Source organism: Protobothrops mucrosquamatus, unplaced genomic scaffold (assembly GCF_001527695.2).
Source record: "Protobothrops mucrosquamatus isolate PMUCROS unplaced genomic scaffold, P.Mucros_1.0 scaffold_176, whole genome shotgun sequence".
In the NCBI taxonomy this organism is placed as follows: Eukaryota; Metazoa; Chordata; class Lepidosauria; order Squamata; family Viperidae; genus Protobothrops; species Protobothrops mucrosquamatus.
Genome location: NW_015386252.1, coordinates 315,139 through 331,951, shown reverse-complemented (window position 1 = coordinate 331,951; position 16,813 = coordinate 315,139). Strand labels below are relative to the sequence as shown.

The window sequence follows — 16,813 nt, the reverse complement described above, 5'->3', positions numbered from 1 at the left end:
AAATAAACCAGAAATCAGAGGGTGAAGCAAAAGAAATGGACTTAGAGATGGAGGAGATAGGAGAAGGGAAATATGGACTGCCATACACAAATAAAATACTGCAAGACCTACCTATAACAATGAAAATACAAAATACCCTTTACTCCTTTCTCCAAAATACACCTGATGACAAGGAAGAAGATTCTAGAAAATGGAACAGAGTGGGCAGGGGAAATGTCTAAGGAATGTGGATGGGTGGACTTCCCTTCAAAAAATACTCTACATAAATTGTCTTTCTCATGCCAACCAGCTTTCACAAAAATAGAAAGAAAATTCTTGGGCGATTTAATTGCCCTGGCTTGCAGAGCTGCTTGGCAAAGAAAAAGCAAGAGTTAGACTTAAAAAACAGAGTTTTTGATCTATCAGAGGGGGCACTATCTCTTTAATATACTTGTTTGAATATGATTAAAAGAATGGATGACCCTTAGATATATCTAGATTTTTATAATCGAAGATATGATTTAGAATTAAAATAGAATTTTTTTCTTCTTTTCGTATGGGAAATTTGAAAATAAGAGATAAACCTTTTTAGCTATATAAATATAATTAATATTGAGAAAATCATAACTGACAAAGATACTTTAAATACTGATGGAAAATCAAACTAATAAGCACGAAAAACAGGATATTGACTTATGAATTGATATTATTGTTACTTCTATAATATTAGTAAAATATGATGAAGATGTCTATATCTAATTTTGTATACATCAGTAGTACTAAGAATTGTAATTGTTTAATGAGGGGAAAAGGGAAAAAATATGGGGAAGAAAGGAAGATCAAGGAAAAAATACTGGATTGTGCAGTACTGAATAGATTTATATTGAAGAAGTTAATGTTAAATATGTGAACCCAGGCAACATGTTGTTTACTAAGCTCTAAAGATTGTAATTTTAAAAAAATAATAAAACCTATATAAAAAACCAAATAGAAGTAGAGATCTTAGATGGACAAAACTAAGAGGACAAAACTCAACGGCTCCATTGCCTTTGCTAGTCCAGGGAATTTTTTTTTAAAGTATGCTTTATTCTGGGTTCATCTATCCAGAATGCAATACTGTAAAAAGATTGCCAAGGTTTACCAAACTGACTGAACACTACCCTTTCTTGCTTATCTGCTAGAAGAGGACAAACAATTCAGAATATTACAGGGAGAAACAAAGCTTTAAGAGGGTGCTGGCCAACAAAATTTATTTATTTGTTTACTGTCTATTTATTGAATTATTTATTGAATTAATAATGTCACCGACCTCACTTCCATGTTACTCTAGTGACGTATAGAATTAAAACAAAAGTAAACAATCTAAGCAGGGATTTCCTCATGGTCGGTGGCTCCAATTGCTGCTTCTCCCCCTGGCAAAGTGGCAAGCAGTTCTGTGGGTCAGGTGAGGAGGAGTCTTCACAGCATCTCTCTTGAGAGTTAAGAGGGGAGGGGAAATGTTGTAAGCCTATATTATATGTGGAAAGAGAAAAGTCAAAAGATCCCTGTTGGTCGCGATATTGATAGTTGATGAATGGGCCCTTTTCCTCCCATGTCCCTTGGCGACATGTCAGAATGGAGAGCGGGGTGCAGTTTTTCTCATGGTTCACAGCTCCCTTGCTTTCCCCTCTTCCCAGCAAAGTGGCAGGCAGTTCTGTGGCAACAGAGGAGGAGGAAGAAGCAGTGACTTCACCTGGGCTCCCCTGAGGGTTGTGAGGATAGAGGAAATGATACACATCTATATTATATGAGGAAAGAAGAAAGATCCAATGAGGTTGTCTGACGACTACTCATTTGTTCTTTGTAGAACTGTGTAAAAACTGGTAGTAGGGAAAGAATTTCAAGAATGTAGATATTATCTTGAAAGAGTAACCATTCCTGTTGCCCCTAACATAGTATGTATGCTAATAGGTAGAAGTAAAATTTGTATGTTCCACATTTGTAATTTGGAACGTTAGAGGTTCTTTAACAGATTTGAGCTTCTTGTAGAGGGCAGAGAGGAAAGAAATAAAGGCAAAACATTTGTCCATGTCATGTTTGAAACATACCAAGCAAGAATAAAAGCAAACTTTATGCAAGTGCACAGTCCACTTTTCAATAAACTCACTATCTACAAAAAGTCCTCAATTATTAGGGAAAATGCCTACAGATGAGAGTATATATTTTTAATTAGCATTAAGTCATGTTGTCACATTTTCTAGAAATATGATCAGCCACTGACTATGAGGTAATCCCTGCTTCTCTTTCTGCTATATCCCCAAGGGCCCCCTCCATTATTGGTGCCAGCCAATCCTACCTTGCCCACAGGCCTTCAAATGACTCCCTTGTCCTTCTCTCACTGGCCAACACCATTAAGGGAACTCAGATTTCAGGCTTGGTTCTAAAATAGCCAATGGTTGCTTGCCCATTGAGTCTTGCACATTGAACTTACCCTTGAGCCAGCTCATTGGGTGCAGGGTCAGAGGGAAACTAGAAAAAGATTTTCAGTAAAGTTATACTCTTGGGAAAAAATGTCCCAGGAGTTTCTTTTGCTGTTTAATGCAATGGGATGGTTGACAGAGTGCAGGGATACACCTCTCCTATTTTCCCTTTTGCCATGCAACCTACGGGTTTCTACTAAATGTAGTTGAAAGGCATGGTGGCACTGAAGCAGCCACTACTTTCCCAAATTTCATTCCCGTGGGAGTCATGGATTCTGGCATTCTGTAAATTAGCCTATTTGAGTTACTTTGATTCAGTAATTATTGCCCTATACTTTCCAGTTTTGCCTAATGGAAGGTTACAAATAAACAGCCAGACGGAAGTGTTTTAGTGGTATATAGGTTATTTTATCAAATTTATTTGCTGCCCATCTCGTGCTGGCCAAGGCAACTCTAAGCAGTTTAAGATTATAAATTAGATATGTTGAAATGTTATTATGGGGATATTATATGGTAACCCTAATCCCAATCAATTGTGCCTCCTTCAACAAAAAAAAATTAGATATGTATAACTCGAAGAAGACATACTTCATATTGGTGGATAAATTTGATTTAATTCTATCTCATTTATTTGTTTGTCAAATTAATTACATAAATATGTGAAATTGTAAGATCCATCTCTTACTATTGGACTTATGAACCTAGCAAGCCTATGAATACAAGGTTTCAGTTGGTACTTTCTTAAATGTCAATTGATGACAAATGGTTTTCCCTGTCTTTGTATGCAGTATGTTGAATGGCCTTAGTAATGCACATTCAGAAGATAGATAGCATGATGGAGCTAACACGGAATGAGGATGGAGCTGATGGAATGAGGTTTTCTCTAGATTCTGAATTTGTGTTCGGCATCAGTGTGACTGTGTACTTTCAGATATATGACAGGGCTATAGACTACTGTAGCTAGAAATGTTATTGGTTAAACATTTATTAATTGTGACAAGAACACCCAATTTATTTCAGCGCTCTAGCTTATTTACTGCTCTTTCACCTTTGTATTTTGTATTGAAAAAGTAAAATGAATATTGATAGAGTTAGCTATTGATTTCTAAATTTATAGCCTCTTCTCAGCCTTGAGACAAAGTCACATACCAGTAGCATTGTGTGCATTAGTAACAAAGGATGTAGATTTTATCATACAGCAAAGAAAACTATTGAAGCAAGAAACTTTTATCAGGGAAGAACATTTTATAGTTTAAAAATGTCATCTGTAAAGGTGAACTAAAGCAACAAAGAAAATAAGGTGAATTCTGTTAGAAGATTCCAGTCAATAACTGGAATAGAAAGATCTGTTATATTTTTGTTGGAAGAGGAAATATTTGACTAAGATAAAGTCTAAATAAAGCTTCTGTTTAAAAATTGAGCAACAAAGCAGTGAAACAAAATGCAATTATCTTCACACATTGCCCACAGATTACTATGTTTTTTTAAATATATATATATAGTATAATTAGATGCTTTGATGCTCTTAGGGCGGTCCTAAGTCATTTAGGAATACATACTAAAAGAATGGATTAGAGGTAAAAGCAATAAATTGCCTGATAATGGAAATATATTCTAAACATCTGTGGTGACTTACTAACCTTCAAAGGAGACTTGTAAGAGACTGTATCGTGAAAGTAGAGGTTTTACTGGAAGTTATGTACTGTTATTGATAACAGATGTGACTAAGAACTGTGTGAAATCTGTCTATATCTTCCTGATCAATAGCATTCCTAAAGACTGGTTGTCCCTATATCCTAAATTGATTTTTCCCTGAATATTGGACTTAGTTTTCCTTCTGCCCATCAGAAGAGCCCACAGCCATATATACAATTATCACTTCTATTGATAAGAGGGAAATGGTAAATAAATACAAATATCAGTGGATATATTGAGTCCCCCATTAATTAGTCCATAATACATTTGTTATCTGCATTTAGATCAAAATTTATCAGGGCCTTTAGTAACTTTCTAAAATCAGTTTTAATCACCTTTTTGCTTTATTCAAAAATGTTTTAAGTTCTTAAACTTGTACTTAAAATTTTCTTTCACTAAGGACTGAAGGAAATTCACTCAGTAGCATTTATCCAAAGTTTCTAATAGCCAAAAAGTAGTTAATAGGCAATTTTTTCAGAAGTGATTAAGAAAAGTAATGTGCAAATCTAGTATCATTTCAGAAGCACTGACCATTGTTTGAACAAGTATCCCAGAGTTCTAAACCCACCAGAGACCACAATCTTGCAGTCTCCTTCCAAGGAACAACTGCCTGGAGCTATCTCAAATCCTCTCCTTATCCAGAGAGGAATTGTCAAAGACAATTATCACTGGCCCTTCATTCTACTGATTCATTCTCTCTTCTATCAGCTCTGCTTTTCAGAGCCATCTTGTTCACAAATTTTTCCACTGGAAGTCTCATGCTAAAATTTTCAAAGTAGCTGCTTGCTTTGAGGTATGAATTATTAGATTTCTATCTAATTTGCCTCTGCTTCACATACTTGTACATATTCTAGAATACAAACATTTTTGTGGGGAAAATCCTATAAGTACAAAATAGTCTGAAAAAGTTTCAGACAGACTTTAGATTTTTTTTTCCCAGCTAAAATTCAGATGCTGTAGTGGTCAGCAATGACGCAAAGATATTAAGCAATATTTGTCTGAAAATGGATGCTTCATTTTTTCTCTCTAAATTACTCAATTACATGAAAGTTGAAGAACAAAAATGTGTTCTGATTAGACCAGGGGTAGGCAACCTTGGCTCTTTTATGACTCGTGGACTTCAACTTCCAGAATTCCTGAGCCATGCTAGAATATGAGTAGTACCAAAATAATGTAACTCATTTTATTGGCAACTCAAGTGTCCATCTTTCTTTCTTTTTTCATATATTTTATTGATTTTTTAAAACATAAACACTTAATAGTTGGTAAATGGTGTGTTTGCTGGGTTTACATTTGTAAAGAAAAACCATTAACAATTGGTTTCTATAGTCCATAATCCACATAGCACATTTAGTTGATTTCCCCTTTTCCCCAAAATGTCTTATTTGCAAACCTTGAATTAATACAGTTCTTATTATTTTGATAAATAAAACAGTTACATATATGATTTTTTCCCAATATTCCTAGAAATAATGATCACATCAATATAATATTTCTTTTCTATCTAATCATTCTGGTTGCCTTATCTTATATCCTGTTACAGTCCTTATTTAAATTTGTTTCTCCCATAAAGTTCAAAGTATTCTTGCTGGTTAAGATTTTCTCAACAGTTAATTACATTTAAAGATTTAAATCCATTTTTTCCATATAAATCATCTCAACACTTTTACATTTCTTAAAGAATAGGTAAAAACAGTAAACAAAAGGAAAAGAGAGCAAGAGTAAAGAAACATAAAAAATAAAATACTACTTAAAATATATATTCCTCCTAAGCTAATATATATTCATTCCCAAAATTTCTTATTCTTTTTAACCAAAATTAAAAATATATTTAATCTTTAAATATTCTGTTTAATGTGTCTAGTCATCTAACCCTTTAACTCTTACTTAAAACATTTTTTCTTTTTTATACATTATAATGGTATAGGGTTTCCTGCCTGAGCAGGGGGTTGGACTAGATGACCTCCAAGGTCCCTTCCAACTTTATTATTATTATTATTATTATTATTATTATTATTATTATTATTATTATTATTATTATTATTATTATATCTTTAAATTCAAACATATTTAATTATCTAAAACATTTCCTTCATCTAAGCCATTTCAACAGTATTATATTACTTATATCAAGAAATAAAATAAAAAGGGAAAAAAGCATACAGTATTATTTAAGGAATTCATCCCTCTTAGAATGACATACATATTCAAAATCTTTTCTATTTCTTTAACCATATTCAAACAAATGTTTCTTTTTTAAATATTCTCTCTGGTAGATCCCATCATCTATTTTCTTAATGTTCACTTTAATCTTTTTTCTTTGACCAGTATCTTTCTTGAATAATGTGTTTTGCTGAATCAAAAAGTTTTTCCATATATTCATGACTGTTGCTGTAGGTATAAGAAGTAAATCAAATAAGGTGTCTTTCTATGAGGCTTTTGCCTTTCCATGTTTCTTGAAAATCTTTTTCTTCTTCTCTTCTTCTCTTATCACTTCCTTTCTCTCTGATGTTTTCAACATCTCTACATTCCATTTTATCCAATCTATTTTTTTATCATCAGATTTTTTTTTGTAGTCTTAAGGGATGAGTTGTTTTTTCCATTTCTTGTGAATTTTTCCCCACTAGGATTAAATCATGTTTTCTTGCTTTGTTAAGTTCCATCTTTGAGTCTCTATTTCAATTTGATGTCCACTTATTTGTTTTGTCTGTTCCTTCTTTGTTGTTGTTTCCTGGAAGTTTTTTTGTTGTAGAGTTAACTTAGAAATAGATTGATTTATATTTTCAAATTTATTTTGGATTTCTTTGTGATTTGAACTCATTGTTTGAATTAATTGCAGTGTACTATATATCTTCTCCTGAGAGGTATTTATGTTTTCTTGGTGTGTTCTATCTACATGTCTCTGATCCATGATGGCCAAAAGTTGAAGTTTTCCTTCTTTTCTGCAAATAGCTTTAGAATCCCGGTTAAATAGATATTTGTAATCCAAAGAGTTCAAAAAAGATTTTTTTTTCTAACGTTTATAATTCTCTCTTTGTCTGCAGTCCAGATTGTTGTCTTTTTTGTCACAGCTGTTCTTTGTTATTAAAGCTTTGAAGGTCACAAACGCAGATTAGCTTTTCCCAGGTTTTGGCAAGTTCTCTATGGAGATCATAACTGTCATAATCTTCATCCACCATTAGGTGTCAGCATCTATTTAGTTTTCAGTATGAACAATGGTCTTTAAAATGAGAGTCTTAACCATTCAATAATTTTAAACTTGTCCAAAATTAAATTTTAGCTTTCAAGTTTATAAATTTATTTTGCTACGATATATTTTGATCCTCCATGGAAATTTTAATTCGCCACTTCCGTTAGTATAAGGGTGGGGCAGAAGTCCCCCTCCTTCACTTTCAGAGGTATTTTGCTTCTTGGGGATCTTTTCCAGGAAATTAAGTGTAGAATAGAAAAGGGAAAATTAGATTTCTCACCCAGTTTCAAGCATGCTGTTTACTGTTGTGCTGGTTATTTCTTTTGGACTTCGGTTGCAAGTAGCTTGGGCTGATCAGTGAAATACAGCCTTCCTCCTGTCGGGTTAGAAGGCTTTCCCCAAGACGAATGGAATGACTACCGTCATTCCAGAGTCGCCGGGGCATCCTTCTTTCTTTGCTGCCTCTCAGGGGCGGCTTGGACCCATTAGGGTCTCCATGCAGGGCAAAAATTAGCCACGAGGGTGCTGTGGTCCGCAAGCCTGCGATCAGTCACTACCGCGCAGGACTGAAAGTCCAAGTGTCCATCTTTCATTTGACTGGTATGCAAAGGCCTTTTCTCATTTGGCCTTTCTATTATGGAGACTAGGTATACATATTAATTCAGTTATATAGTATTAGGATCCCTTCTGACTGAGATTGAATTGTGTACATTTTCTGAGATCTTAAAATATAGACCTGCAGGTAGTAGACCATGTGAAAATACCTTTTCTTCTCAATGGGTAAATGAGACTATTACCTTGCAAAGAATTACCTAGAACTTTTTTAACTTGAGTACTTGGTTCATAAGGAGAAGAGGAAAAGGCTGGTCATCTGCTTCTGCCTTCTATCTCAAAATCCCAGAATATGGTATTGGTGAGATTTAATAATGGACCAAAAGGAATCTGGACATGAGTGAAATACTCTACATGCAAAAATAACATCTTGATACAAAACACTGTTTAAGAAACTAGATATTATGATAGCTTCCTCAGTACTCATAGCAACTGATACGAATTCATGCTATCCATCTCAAAAGAAGACTACTGAGAAGTGATGGAATTCAAATACCTGAACAACCAGTTCTCTTATTCGATGCACGCCTAGAACGGACTTCCAGAAGTGGCATCCACACACTTCTAGTGGGCTGTTCTAGGCCTGGGAGGCCTCCTCCAGGCCTGCAAGACCTAGACTGGATTTCTGGGAGCCAGCCAGTTCTCCGAATGCACCAAAATTTAGCTACCGGTTCTATCAAACCAGTGCAAACAGGCTGAATCCCACCACTGCTACTGAGGGAATGGATTAATAAATTATATGGATAGAAACAAAGTGGACTTCTGTGTGAGGGACAATCTGTTCCTGCCAGTTCCTGCTTGCTCTGAATTCCTCAGAAATACCTCAGAAATTAAATTCCAATCACCCATCATCATAGCTCCATGACAAGGAATTTAAGTCTGTACCAGTTATCTAGAAGACTTGAATAGTTTTGTTTAATAGTGAAGAGTTGGTTCAAAAATTCACTTGTAGCATGATAGTTAAAAGAGATCTATCTTTCAGTAAAAGATTACTCTTTTTTTTTAACTGATCTGCTTTCCGTATGGGATCCTTGGGGGAAAATAGCAGAGAATGCATGTTTTTGAGAGTACAGCTAGATACACAGCTTCCCTGTATCAAAATCAAAACCTAGCATTTTAAACATTTGTATTTTGCGAGTTGCTTTGACAATCACAATTAGAAAACCAATTGTAATACTCTGAATCTTAAATGTCTGCAGAGAATAGAGGAAAGGGTATACTAGGTTATAAGTGAAGCAGCATGTATCTCCCTGTTTCCCATTGGTTGTTTATGCAACATCAATACAACACTTTAGAAGCCAAATTACTAAACAAGCTGCCAATTAGGCTTGCAGTCAGCTGGATAGATTAGTAGCTAAGAGAAGCAGTTACAAGATTTTCATCTCTTGAGCCAATTACTCAAGTGAATTACCATCCCCAGAGCTCCTTGGGAATTTAAGACAGAAAGACTTATTCAGCTATGATAGGCATAAGTGAGACCCAGGATAAGGTTAGAGTTGTCAGATCATATAGATTGGCCAATGGGGGGGGGGGGAATCCTATCTACGAGAAGACTTAAAGTATTTAGGATTTAGGAGTGCTGGAAAAGAAAATAATGAGTGTGCAAACTTAATTAAATTTAAGTATATTAAAGTTATAAAGGGAGGCAATCGGAGCTAACATTGATCGAGTATAGAATAGAATTCTGCTATGGTAAAATGTTTAATTTATCATCTTTTACATGCATTTATTATTAGACGGTTTAAATATATAAGATCAGACAATACCATATGAAAATGATTTGACTATACTATACAGAGTGATGGAAATCCATTATACTTCTGAATATATATAGGTACATGGGTACAGAAAAAAGAAAGAGAATCCATTTACTATTACAACTTTCATGATCTTTAACTGGGTAAAACAGTTCATCTTAGGGCAACTATTCTGAACCAAGGTATCTCAAATGGGCTAACTTACAGAATATGTCCCAAAAGTAGCACCAAAGGACTGAAATTTGGAAGGTTGTGGTTGCTTCAGGACTGCTGGCTGCTGCTGTACTGCTGCTACGGTCATGTGATCTTCATTTTCAATGTTCTGTGGCAGTTTTCCAGCCAGTCTCACAATCCCTAGTCCTTCACCCAGCAGCATCACTCACCTGCCTGCTGGGAAGGAAGGGAAAGAAAAGAAGGAAAGAGGAAGAAGGAATAGCTGTGTATCCTTCCTGGCCTAAGCCACCCACTGCATATTTCCCGAACCTGTGCTACCTCTGCACAACTTCCACAACCCATGTTGCTCTCCCTTCATGCCTTCCCCAACCCATACAGTATTTCTTGCACACACCCATATACCCTTCCCGACATGCACCTGCGTGCCTTCCTTGACCCATACGATATCTCTTTGGCACCCACCATACCCTTCCCAACCCATGTCCTCCCCAACCAGCACAGCAGCTCTTACACATCACTCTGACCCCCTTGCATTGTTCTTGTCCTGCACCTCTCCCCGCATACCCTACTTGACCCATGAAGGATCTCTTACACCAGGGGTCCCCAACCCCTGGACCATGGACCAGCACAAGTCTGCAGTATGCCAGAAACCAGGCTGTGCAAATAAGTAAAGTCCCATCCACCAGATGCAGACAGCACACAAAACCACACCTCCTCCAGTCCGCGGAAGAACCTCTCTCCACAGATCTGGTCCATGGTTTCCAAAAGGTTGGGGCCACTGTATTATATAACCCCATGACTCCCACTTACTCTTCTTTACTTGAACCCCCACTGTAGCGCCTGACCAACACAGCACCTCACACATACTGGAACTTTTCCAGACCTATGCCACCCATCTGCACAGCATCTCTGGTGCATACTCACACACCCCTTGCAACCCATGCAATACCTTTCATGAACCTCACATACCATTCCTGAGTCTACAACTTGCTCCCTCCCCCACATAGCAGCAGCCACTTACCTGCCTGCTAACCTTGGACTTGCAAATTCCTCCTGGTTTCCCCACTGACTTTCTCCCTACAAGCTTCCTAGAAACAAAGTAAATGGACAAGCCAGCACAAATTGGAAGAAGTAAAGGAAGGAGGATGGAAGAAAGGAAGGAGGGAGGGAGAGAAGGAAAGGAAAGAAAAGGCTTCCCTGTTATCTTCCCACAAAGAAACTCAATGGAGAAGTTGGTAGGAAGCCGAAAGTTGCTCTTATTTCTGCTGCTGTTTTGCCCACCCAAGGTCATTCTGTTTATCTGCTCAGCTAAGGAAATGTCTCTGAAACCATGACTCAATGGGGTGTGGGTTGTCTAGTTGCTTATAAAGCTTCAGTCCTAAAAGTGTGTAGCTCCTATTTTATCACAGCAGTTTTTCCTAAGTTCAAGAAACTGACCATGATGGGCATAGAATTGTCCTATTAGACAATCAGACAGTCAGTTACACTGAATAATTAAAAAGTACTTCTAGGGAACTGGGAACAGGACATCAAATCTGTACTCTGGATTTTTTTTTTAACATATAGAAGGGTATTTGTATAGATCTGGTATTGCAATTGCTGTGACATACACTTGAATTATTTAAAAGCAAAACATATTTCTTTCCAAATGTATATAAAAATGTCTAACCATGAAATATATGCATATAGTACATGAAAGTAACAATTGTTTTTTTCTAAAAATGCAAACATCTAAATCAAACATCATATCCCATGAAAATGGCATTTTCTCCCCATTCTGAATCTTTTAAATGTATTCAGTGTGGTGTTTTTCTAAAAAGCATAATCCTGTAAATTGTATTCCTATGGCCTAGGAGTACAGTATTTACAACCTACTTAACCTGAGTGAATCTTTCGTCCTGGTAAGCATACTTTGAATGGCAGCATCAATCTTCTGTTAAACATAAAGCAGTATAAATTTGATTACAGACATGAAAGAGAAGAATTTTTTTCAATTGTAGCGCTATGAGTTAAAGGTTCACACATATTGAAAATGACATTTTTACCTAATTGAGGCCTGTTTTGTATCCAGCTGGTTTCAAAAGTCTTTTTAAAAGTAGTATTTAAAAACTAGCATATCAAAAACTATAAATGTTAGAAAATACTTTGCATATTGAACTATAGTCAATATTTCTGATGTTCTTTTCAGTTTAAGACCTACTGAAATTCTCCAACTATTAAAATATTCTCCCCATTTTTAAATACTGCGTAGTTATAGTCTGAACTTCAACAAGCTGCTGTATCCTAAAATGATTAAACAGATGTGAAGCCTATAGCAGCATTAGACCTCTGATCTGATTTTAGCATACAGATGGAATTAAATTAATTCATACCAAACCCTCTAAAATAAAAGGTATGGCATTGAATGCTAGTGCTCTGTTTAACCAGAATGCACCCGTACCAACAGCTGTTGAGAAAAATTGTATGCCTTAATTTTCATAGAAATCTACCCTTAATGACATCACATTATTTTGAAATAAAAATTAAATTGCAAATTTGTTTTCTTTTTGCCCCCTTTTGCCTCTTTTTAAGGAGCTCCCCTGATTTATTACATATATACTATTGCCTTTTGGTTTTACAAACTTTATATTACATTTTCAAAACACTTGCATAATAAAAAGTGCCATCAAAAAATTTGAGGCTAATTTAATAAGAAGATGGTGTCATTTACTATGGTGTAATTTTGTGAGTTTGGAAGATTTTGTTTTGTCAGTATAAATCACTGTAATATCAAGGTGATGTGGATGGGTGTATATGCATGTATCATGATAACCTTTCAACTGCTGCCCACTCAGTTGACTAACCAGGCCAGGTTTTAGATACCAGTCAAATTTAGCAGATTTTAAAAAGACAGAGAGGCTCATGTGCCAATGGATCAACAGAAAACTATCAGCAAACAGCATTAACTAGGTGATTGCCACAAATGTTTACTGCTTTGTTCACAAGCTGTTTGAAAGGTTATATTTCTTACTGATGGGAATAGATTATTTTAATCTTAATCAACATGATTAGAATTCCCCCAAATGCCACATTCCTATATCTCTTCTGATTAAAGCATCATTTTTTCAGTATATAAAAATGTACTTACACAGCATATATCTTTAACAAAATTAAATGTCCACAGATATGATTCAGGTATAAAGCAGCCAAGTTACCAAGCCACACTTTGAAGGTTAGGATCTTGAGCTGGACATTGGATATTAATTTTTCTTCTCAAATTTCACCTGAGAATTTTGTTCTTCCATTTTAAGTTGTATCTCTGTAGGGCAGTAATGCTATTAGCAGCCATGCTGCCATTCTGCATTTTGCAAATTTCCTTCTGATGTTGTCACAACATTTGGGTGCTGGCAGTTGTTGTCTCTAAAACCGAAAGCAAAATGAGAGAACAACTTCCCATCCCCAGAACATGATTTGGCAAGGAGATCCTGTTACATCTTGCACTGGTCGTTTGTGCTAAGAATAGGTGATGCTAATTAGCAGATTAAAAGTGAGATCCTGATTTTCCATCTGCTTCTAATTTGGTGTGAAGTGATTGCGAGCTTATAACTATAGATATGGTTTAGTTCTATATCGTTATAAAAGGAGAATGCATGACTCTGAGTCTGATATTTGAGCCATCCAACTGTGAAGAGATTCAGACATAGCCTACTTTAACTCTTCCTGGATATGCAAAGGAACTGAATCTGTAAAATCCTGCACAAGCATAGCATCTGTCTGCAACGCTGTAAAGTAACCACATAATCCCAAGAAAAACTGCAGCCATGAGAAGATTGCAAACATATGCAACATTTCTGCTTTATACACTTCAAAGCACCTTTTCAGAACTGAAATGCTATATAGATTTAACATATTAATTTAAATGTGTGTGATAGAGGGCCACCATGAAAAATACTATCTGTATTTCTACTTCTATTAGTAGAAGTTTAGTTTCTGAAATTTATATAAATCTTTCAAGCGTTTGGCTATAAGGAGTGTTTAACAAAATCATACCATACAATGACATTGTCACATTCATATAAAGCATTTTCTTTGAAATAAGGAAGGAAATCAGCCTATACCATTTTCAAATTAGCATTTGGAAGTCAACCTGGAAGTCAATATGTACAAAGACATCTTGTTCAGCAACCTATTAGAAAAATTAAGAGAAAAAGAAAGTTTAGAGCTTATTGGGAGATTATTGTATTCATGTGATTGTACTAATTAGTGTTGAATATTCCTTTTTGTCTCAGGGTTTGTTGGTGAAAACGCTCAGCCAATCTCAGACAGCAACATTGGGAATCGGATGCTCCAAAGCATGGGCTGGACACCTGGCACAGGCCTTGGGCCAGATGGCAAAGGGATAGCCGAACCAATCCGGGCAATTCAGAGGCCAAAGGGACTTGGACTTGGATTCAGCTGACAGAAAGAGATTCCAGTTGCTGGTTCAGACATCAACAAAACTAACTTGAACTTTGAATATCTGAAAACATTCTAATTTGTTGCCAAGACATCCAGTGATTCTTACTGTAATTTTTTCATAGAGATGCTTCATTGTTTTCTGTTAAAGCTGTGTGGGGCCAGTCTTTAGGGCAGTCCTAATCTTTGAATCCTGAGTGTGTAATAATGATCATCTTTTAAATTGTACCTTTTTTTTAAAATTTTCTGTGGTATTAATTAGTTATGTTGTCAAAGATTCAAAGAAATGGTTAAATTCTCCTCCCATTTTTTAAAAGCCTTGCCAACACCGTACATAAACCCATTATCCCTTGCTGGTTTAACATAGGTCTTTTACTCTGGAAAGCTGCTTAGTTACTAAGGCGTCTTGTCTGGGAAGTATTTTGCTGTGTTTCTCACATTCATTCCAAACAATTGTAGTGGGTAGTACAAAAGAAAGCCTGGCTACAAAAAATTTTTTGTAGTAAGAGGCAAAAATAGAATAGGAAAAGAAATCAGAGTTTACCTTTTGAATTGAGATGCGCAAAATGCTTTGAGCTAAACACAGCATATGGGGTTAGATGGGGTTAACAGTGTCATTTTTTACATGGGTGTGATAAATGTAATGAATGTTAACAGGGTAAGGGGTTTCAATTGCTCTGTGGCATGGACTATTTTTGTGCTATATATATCTGTCTCTCCACAGATGCCCCCAATCCGTAGTCCAAAACATTAGGGGCAAAGCCTAAATTAAATTGTGTGTATATAATTAAATTAATTACATACAAGTAATATGATCTTTTATATTTCTCATCTTTGGGCACGATAATTGTGATTGCAACAGGTGCTACATCAAATTTTGGGGGTCACATTTAGCCCTGGAGCCTCAGGTGATGCACCCTTGTTTTTAAAATATTGCCATATGACTCTATATAGCCTTGATTCATTGGGTCTTCTAAATGGTTCAGTATTGTTATATGCAATCTCTCTAGATCAGCGTACATTGCATCTTGCTTCAAAATGTGCAATTTTGCACGAGAAATGCAAAATGACAAATGATGAATTTGTCTTCCAACATTTGCAGCAGGTAACTCAATTCTCTTTTTTTATTTACACGCCCTCCAAGTTCAATATTAACCTTTTTTTTTTAACTTTCCTTTCTGGTGTCTTAGCTTGTATTCTTTTTAAAATAAAAATTTAAACCTACTGTCACCTTTTACCATATCACTGTGACTGTCTAACTTGAGGGGATGGATTTAAAATGGGACCATGTTAACTAGATTCCATCCATGGTAGTTTGGGGAATATTTCTGTAATTGACAAATGGTGCCTGCTAGTGAGAAGGAAGGCTTCCCGGGCACAATTTTTTTTAAAAATGGCAAAGGGAATAGTAAAACAGACAGCCTTTTGATAAGATTAACAATATTATACTTAATCTTTGGACTTGTCATTGTGCTGACATCTCAAATTCATTAAAGAGGACTTCCATCAATGCATTAATGATGTGTTCTAATTATTATGCTAGAATGGCATATCTGCTCCCCAAACTAATTGCCCTTTGAATTCATTAAAATACTCCTACCAGAATATGATCATAAGGCAGTTCCCGGGTTAAGAACATCTAACTTACAGGGAACTTGTACTTATGAATGAACTGCCATAAAGCCTATTATATTAAAAAATTAAGTTAAATGCAGTGATTGATAATAACGAACCCATGCTACTTTGTGATGCTCTTGAAAACTCTGCGGCTTCAGCAATTTGTTATCCTGAGGAAGGAGAACTTCAGATCAGATCACTTTGTCATTAGCACTGGGTTGAGTGTATAACTTTTTATTTGGTTTTAATTTTTCTCTTTCTTTACCCTTGTAACCATGCTTCCAAAGTGTAAGTCTGCTGAAAGTGCTTATGATGCATCAAAGAAAAAGGCAAACAATCATGATTGAAAATAAAGTGTCAATAATAAAGTGAACAGAAAGGGGTAAAACATCACCAGTCACTAGAAAAGCATTAGGCTACAATCCATGAATGATCAAAACGATTTTGAAAGATAATGTGAGAATAACGGAGGATGTGAAAGACCCTGCCCTCATAGAAACTACAATTATTACTAAACAACACAGTTATTTAATCATTGAAATGGAAAGGCTATTGATAATATGGTTAGATGTTAAAATCAAAGTAATATGCCTATTAGCCTTTATTGCAAGAAAAGTTTAATGATTTAAAAGCTGCACATGCACCAAGTGAAGGTAATTGTAACAAGGAATTGGTTACAAGTAGGTATTGGTTCAATTGTTCCAAAATGAGGGCAGATTTACAGAATATTAAAATACAAGGTGAAGTAGCAAGTGTCGATATAAATGCTGCATTTGATGTCCTGAAATGTTGAAATAAATTTATGAGGAGGGAGGCTATTTGTCAGGCAAAATATACTGCTCACAAAAATAAAGGGAACGCAAACCCCTTCAGTTCCATGGTAAAATGTTCCCTTT

The 16,813-nt window shown here is 35.7% G+C and overlaps 1 protein-coding gene across 1 annotated transcript in view; it reads left to right on the top strand.

The window, feature by feature from the left end:
• GPATCH2 (G-patch domain containing 2) overlaps nucleotides 1-15,846 on the top strand; it is a 94,726-nt gene extending 78,880 nt beyond the window's left edge. Inside the window, exon 10 of the mRNA XM_015822507.1 lies at nucleotides 14,135-15,846. Within this exon, the coding sequence (XP_015677993.1) occupies nucleotides 14,135-14,304 (170 nt within the window). The 3' untranslated portion in view covers nucleotides 14,305-15,846. The remainder of the gene's footprint in view (nucleotides 1-14,134) is intronic.
• The last annotated feature ends 967 nt before the right edge of the window (nucleotides 15,847-16,813 follow it).